The 7,633-nt window shown below is 43.1% G+C and overlaps 1 protein-coding gene across 1 annotated transcript in view; it reads left to right on the plus strand.

The window, feature by feature from the left end:
- The window catches only part of prkcaa (protein kinase C, alpha, a), a 147,513-nt gene that overhangs the window by 53,990 nt on the left and 85,890 nt on the right, over positions 1-7,633 (plus strand). The window contains exon 3 of the mRNA XM_031864491.1: positions 409-491. Coding sequence (XP_031720351.1) covers positions 409-491 — 83 coding nt within the window. The remainder of the gene's footprint in view (positions 1-408; positions 492-7,633) is intronic.

Raw genomic sequence — 7,633 nt, forward strand, 5'->3', positions numbered from 1 at the left:
GTGTGTGTGTGTGTGTGTGTGTGTGTGTGTGTGTGTGTGTGTGTGTGTGCACGCTCGCTGTCTGCCTTAGCTCCTGTCGTGTCAGGGAGGAGGTGGCACTGTTCTGTGCAATATGAGCAGTGGGCCTGCGGGCAGGAGTGGCCATCTGGACACATGGTAAAGAGCCTGGCCCAGACATCAGTGGTTTCTCAATCCCTCCCAGTGTTATCAGATCTCTTTCTCTGTTTGCTGTCTCTTTACATATCAATCAACAATGATACACTGTATTCTAACATTCTCTCCTTTTTGTTGCTTGCCTGTCTCCATCTGTCTGTATATTTCTTTTTCTCTGACTCCCTCTGCCCATCTCTCTCTCTCTCTCTCTTTCTCTCTGCTAACGCCCTCCTCTCGTCTTTTGTCTCCTTGCAGTTTGCTGTTTTGTGGTCCACAAGAGGTGCCATGAATTAGTCACATTCTGCTGCCCAGGGGCAGATAAGGGGCCGGACACAGACGTAAGTAACCAAAGCCCAGCTGTTGCCAGTCACGTGTGTGTTGGCGAGGAGGTGCCTTTCCTGTCATTACACTAAAGTGCATGCGCAGTGTCACCAATATATGCAGTGGTGTCAACCAGGCCGGCCTCTTTTCTGATCAGTCTTGCTCTCTTTGTAGTGTACTGTGGTTTACACAAAATATAAATCTCTTTATTGTGATGTTGATGTCAAGCTAAATATTGATCAAAGCATATTGACTCACAAAATAAAAGAAAAAACATTACACTGATAATAGAAGCTCAGCATCTTTTGTTTCAATAGATCTCAAAAGAAGAGCTTAAGTCTTTTCATCTGCTTGTATCAATTCAAAGAAGGCCACTAAAATGTCGAATTCAGTCGAGTCACGATTGAATAAACAGCAGCAGCAGGTGGCTGATTTAATTCATCTAATTTTAATGTTGCAGTCGAGTCAGTATGATTTAAATATTCCACTTAGTGAGTCACTATTCCCCACCGCTTGAGAAGAACTAAACTTTAGCTTATTCTCTACCTGCAATAATAAAATCAAAGATATTTTTTCCTCCAAACTGGACATATCTAAAAAACATGTTTCGACATCATGACATACTGTCAGTGAGTGTAATTCACCCAGCAGAACTGAGTTCATAGTATAGCCGATTAACTGTGCCATTAACAATGACCTGCTCTGGCCCAGAGACAGATGGGAAATGTAGGAGTTGGGGGCAAAGGCAACACATCTCCATCGGTCTTTGCCAGACCAAGAGATACACACAGTAACAGCTGATTGCTTGCACAAACCTGGCAACCCATTTTACATAGCTGGCACGCATTTTGACATTGAGTTATTACTTTTAAGGTAGGTATTACTTTTTTTTGTTGTTGTTTTTTTCACCAAAGTAATGGACACAAAATAAAGCCGAGCCAATCGAGACATTAAGCCGGGATGATTGTTTCTTCTCCTACCAATAAGCTCTTTATACCAATAAAAAAACGGACCAATGAGAGTTTACCTCGTCCAATAGCTTTGAATGTCAGTCATGATGCCACACTGTGGTGACGCCCATGTGTTTCTATTTTCATGCTCTCAGATACGTTCACTTGCTTGTGAGATTATATTGACTTGAACAGTCCTAATCTTCAGAATGAAATGAGCTATAGCACTCGCGGGTTCGATATGCATTTGACTGACAAAACAGGCGTCATAACCACGAGTGCTTGTGATTCAGCAGAGCTAGCTGGTTTACACCTGGATCGTCGCTGCGCTGCGTTCTGGCTGCGACCCAGTTTAGTTCAGTCCTCTGCTATGTGCCACCAGCCACTGCTTACCTGCTTGCTAAGCGTGAAACTTTATTTACATGCCGGTTTGCCTGCCAGGCTCTCTAAATAGAGCACGTCACGGATGACACAGAAGCCGTAACAGCAGAAATGAGTCTGAGGATTCTCGATCCGAGCAGGCACTGGGGTTCGGATTAGTGAGGCTCTTTCGTGACCTTTGACATCTGTGCTTTGCAGTGACCCCAGTTTCCCAAGTAATGCGTTGTTAATTAATGTACAAGAAGCTTCTCATTCATTCGATATTTACTTACTTTATTAAGATAATTTCCTTTATTAATGTTGTGTCAAATATCAGTTTCCTTTCAGACCTTTCATAACTCACCACTATTTTTTTATTTATTATACTATATTGATCCCTTTCTGCATTTGACCCATCCCTGTATATAGGGAGCAGTGGGCTGCCAATGACAGGCGCCTGGGGTTCAGTGTATTGCTCAGGTACACTTCGACACGTGACACGTCCTAGTCGAGGATCGAACCGTTGACCTTCCGAACCCCTCTTAACCCAGTGAGCCACAGTCGCCTATTGTACTTCCTGAAGTCAAACAGATTTAAGACTTTAAACTATATGATTGTCATTGCTACACTTGGATACAAGGATAATGTGTTATAGCACACATTATTTAGTAGTAGAAGAGAACCAGTGTGTAGAAATCCAATCCGACGAGAGCAGACGTCACTTAGAGAGCCAGAGTGTTAAATTATTCTCAGCCTTTTCTTCATGCAGGCGCTCTGGGTGGTTTTATGGCACTATAACAATCCACGTGACCACATGGCAGCCACACACCAAATATCTTTAATAAAAAACAAACATGTATGTTATCTCTTTCTGTATTAGAATATGTGTGTACATTTCTGTGCACTCAGCCCTGTTGCTAGGGGCAACCACACATATTACATGGCTTGCTGCCTCCCGGGCGTGCGATCCAGGAAGGCAATAACTCCCATGGCCAGCAAATATCCTGAAGATCTGCAGTATGTAGGCTACCTGCATTTTATGACTCATTTCTGTGTTTTATAACTCTCCTGCCGGAAGAAACAAAGTGTGCACAAAGATGCCAACGAGAGCCCCGAGATCTTTTCAGTAGCGAGCTCGCCATGAGCGGCTAGCCTCTTGGTTTGACGGGACGAGATAGCTGTGGCTGTTTTGTTCCTCGGGGTGTTGTTTCAAGGGCAGGGAAGGCTGCAGATATGCACACACTCACATGTGCAAATTCTGTATAGTCGGTCTGGTAGTTTGCCACAGAGCACAGTCACTGGTGAGGTTGGAGACTCAGTTTGAGGGTGGCGTGTTTGAGTAGAGAATTAACACTTGGTTCATCTCCCAGTTTCACAGGCACTGGAGCGGATGTCTGTCTGCTCACAGGCTTGCTGCTCAAACTCATCTCATTACTAATATTACTTTCTTGTTGAAATTGTCATCTAAGTTGGTGGAAAAGGTGCATGTGAAATTATTGTATGCAGAATTATTTTAATAAAACTGGTCATCTGCTCTGTCTTTGGATCAAATGTACTTGCCCCTGGGCTCCACAGCGCTGTTTTTTCAAAGAAAAACGAATGACCCACAGTAGTCGGGTATAAAACGTAATTGCAGAAAATGCTTGATTGTTTCTTATTAAAAGTGTTGAGAATGTAATATGGCTCTTTTTTTTTTTTTTTTGTTTCTTCAGACTTTTACAACAATTACTAAATCATCTGTGAAAACAAAAATTGCACATGAAATTACGTTGAACCATGTGACCCCAGTCATCAAAATCTGGCCTCCAAGTGATCATTTGTAGGACTCTGTAACGGTATCCCTTGTAAGCACATTCCATGCGAGTGTCACTTAGTCTGATTATTAGCACTTACTTTAACAAATTGTTTTCGCTTGACTGCTGGGTGTAAAGTTACCTGCAGGTCGAGCAAGTTCACTGCTTCACAGGACAAGACCATCAATAATGCAAGAGCCTCCCTGTTACCCTACAGGTGCTCAGCAGATGAAACTAAGAGGTTTGATGTGCTCGCTTTTGTGTGGGTGTGTGACTGCTGCATCATTGATGTCCACTTAACCAGTGCAGCACATATGACCCGGGGCAATCTGCAGATCTTTCTGCACTGATTTCCCCTCAGATCACACACACACACACACACACACACACACACACACGCGCACGCGTACATTCAGACAATCACTTCGGGCTGCCCAGTGCACTGATATCTGTGACAGAGTAACTGAGTTAAGCGGTACACTGCCCTTTCTCCTTGTCTCCTCTGCTTGGAAACTTACCTGAGGCTGACGTGGCAGCCTGGCAGAGCTCACACTAACACCCCAAAAGAATACCCTGCTTCTTCCAAATATCCACCAGTAAAATGTTATCAGAAAGACAGCCTTAACCACTCAGCTGAAAGGAGGCAGTCAGAAGGTATAAGTAGAGTCGTTCTGATAACAATACCAGTATCGGAAATGCCTCCCATACATGACGGATCAGGTTTGCCAGTCTATGCGCAGATCCGATGTCATCACTTACGCTACGAACAACAGCAACACGTGTCACTCGCTACCCGATCTGTACACCCCGCTCGACTGGTGCCGCACATGTGCAACTCTCAGCAGAGATGAGAAAGAAGCGAGATTACTCACCTGTTAGCTACTTCCATTGTCGTCCTTATCATATCAGTATACTCAGTACTGGCCGATATCCAGATTCAGGTATATAGAAGCGGTATCAGGAAGGACACAATGGTTTCTGAACATCTCTAGGTATAAGCAGGCCTCCAGTTGATCTGACAGAAATCTTATTTGTATCATTCGTGAGTAATGCCGTAGGCAGCAGTCATAGTAATATTTAAAAGGGCAAATCACAGAGGAGGAGATGGTTTTGGCAGACTCCAGTAGGTCTGGGAGAAGTAGGTGTTCTGGGGACAAGGCCTGGGACGCACACTGTCTCATTACAAGGGCTCTACATGGGAATTGAAAACAAGATTAAACTAGAGTGGAGCTAAATTACATCATCTCCGCCACAGGCATCTTGGGTTGTCAAAGGCAATGGAGCCTTACATCTGTATTTTTAGTATACTTCCTTCTAGTGAAGGTGTTGACCATTTCCATGAAACAGGCCCAGAAGCTGTCTATAACACCGTGTCATGGTTGCACCATGCGGCCACACCCCTAGTGCAAAGAAGTGTAAAGGAAACCTTGTCGGATATCTTTCTCTCTTTTCACCCCTTTTTTTCTATAAATATAATTAATTAATAATTTGTTTTAGTTTTACCCCCTAAAATGAAGCAAAACCCGTGCAGACAATGTTTTGCACACTATGCTGCAAAAAGTAGTTGTAGAAATTAGATTTTTTCAAAAACAAAAAAATATGTTTTTTATATAAATAATAAAAATGTATTAGATATATAAATGTAGATCTTGAAATGTCAGACGTTCCCCAAAATATTTTCTGAATGTCTACTGCTCTTACTATTCAATGTTTGCTTGCCTGTGTGACGTAATGACCTTTGTATAAGTGACCCCACAAGTCAGCCTCCCACCCCTTGCTGGGTCGAACCCCTGCACATGCTTTCAGCACACGCCCCTATGGAAGACTTGGCACAAGCGCCCGCTTCCAAGGAAACGTGGTCACACAGAAACCTGATGCTACATAAATCTGCTCAGAGCGCTGATTTTATTTTGGTGTGTGAGTGGTGACATGTCGTGCAGAGCCCTGTCAGGGTGCACTGTTTCAGCCAAATGAGATCATTGTAGACACAAACACACACGACATAAAGTCGCACAGTGAGAAGTGCCAGATAGGCTTATCTTTTTTGCCTGGTAGCTAGAGCTGCAGCCTGCAGAGCGGGCACATGAGAGGTGACACACACACACACAGCAGCTACTCGCGTCCTTCAGCGGGGGGGGAATAAACAAATGTCCTCTACTCACATAGCCTGTCTCTTTCACCAAGCTGTATTCTTTTAGTGTGTAAAGCTTGTCATTCTGATAAACACCAGTTACTCAAAGAGATGAGATAAGAAATCAAGGGGGGAGGAGAAAATCCTTTCAAGTTCACAAATGTGACCCATTACTGTCATTACAATCTACAGTGGTGAGAGACTGGAGACCAAACAAGAAGGGGAGGGTTTAGGAAAGTTTGGGATATCTCCCAAACAAGAAGGGGAGGGTTTAGGAAAGAGAGGGAAATGGAAAGGAGATATCTTTTCCTGATAAGAAAGCAGTTAGGACAACATGAAGCGCTGCATACATGTCAAAAGGTCAATTGACTGTAATGCACCCTTCCTTGTGATAACTGTAGATGCACTGAAACTACATCTATTGGATGAGGATTTTGTTTTGGCTCAGGGTTTCTTCTTTTTATTAATAAAAAGCACTTTAGGCTACAATATGGAGATGATATATGAGAACCATTTTTCCCACAGTGGGCCTTTTCGTCTGTGCTGAGACAAAAGCCCTGTTGGTATTAAACATTTGAATGAAGTTGCTGATGTACAGTCCCTCAAAATGCTGGCCATGCGTCACAGTCTGACCTTTGTGGCTTCTGCCTTGCAGTAAGACTCTATATGTGATAACACAGGGATCAAAAACGTTCTCATCTCAGACCCCCCTAGGAATTAAGTCTCCTGAGGGGACACAGGCTAATATAAACAAGTGTGTGGGCGTAAAAGGGCATTCTCAAAACCTACTTTATACCCGCGCTTGATGATATGTGTAGATAATATGTAAAAGTTACAATACAGATTGCTTTCAGGGACATAAGCTTCAAGTTTAAATTGCAGCCACAGACTGACAAGAATATATGTTGTATTGAGTTTCCATGCTCTGTGACAGACAAACATAAACAGTTAATAATTCGTCTGGGAAGTGGTTATAGAGTCAGACTATGGATCATTATAGGTTTCTTGAACTGTCTCCCCCTAAAGATTCACAGTGACAAATATTGTGACACAGCTACACAACAGAATCCCCCTGCCGTTTTATTTCAAATAAAAATAGATCAAACTTTTGAGGTTTGGCAATCAAACTAAAGCCCGTTCGTCATTATGGAGCAGGTTGAATGCGACTGTGCTGCTGAAAAACAGCCTTTGTTCAGAAGCTTCCCTAGATACCTGAACAATAGCGGTGATTGATTTCTTATTACGCTGCCTGCACAACAGTGCCTTGATCTTCATTGCTGCGCAGACACGATCCATGTCAGCAGCTTAATTCAGTTAGGTTTAGTTGATGAGAGTCACCTTTAAATACTGTGTTTTGTACAATAGCAGTCACATTATTATTATTTTTAGCACCATTGTGGGCAGCTCACTCAAATGCCGTATGAGCTGTTGACTTCCAGCCAGATTCTCATCACTGCATGGATGTGCTTGCTCAGCCGTAACAGGAAAAATCGGTATCAATAATTAACATCATAAAAGTCCAAATTGTCCTTGTCTTCTAAAAAAAACAACCATGTTTCTTCCATATTTACGAGTATGTGTATAGCAATTGGTTCACTCCAGTCTACACATCGCAGCTTTAAGTTACAGGAGCCTTTAAAAAAAAATACTTCTTCGGATATATGTCATTGTTCCCAGTGATTATCATTATTGGCTTACAGTTGACGGAGAGTCCCCTGGGCTGCCGGCTGGTATTTATATGCTCTGGGATCCTAATGAACACTCACAGTTCTTGAGTCTCTCTTGCTAATGGTCTGTGACATGCCTGTCTGAAATGAGGTTCGGTCGAGGCTTTGCTGGGGGGAGACGCTGCAGAAGAGTGTAAGTGCTTACATTTGCTGTGTGTGTGTGTGTGTGTGTGTGTGTGTGTGTGTGTGTGTGTGTGT

This window comes from Anarrhichthys ocellatus, unplaced genomic scaffold, assembly GCF_004355925.1.
Source record: "Anarrhichthys ocellatus isolate YVR2014 unplaced genomic scaffold, GSC_Weel_1.0 scaffold31, whole genome shotgun sequence".
NCBI classification, from domain to species: Eukaryota; Metazoa; Chordata; class Actinopteri; order Perciformes; family Anarhichadidae; genus Anarrhichthys; species Anarrhichthys ocellatus.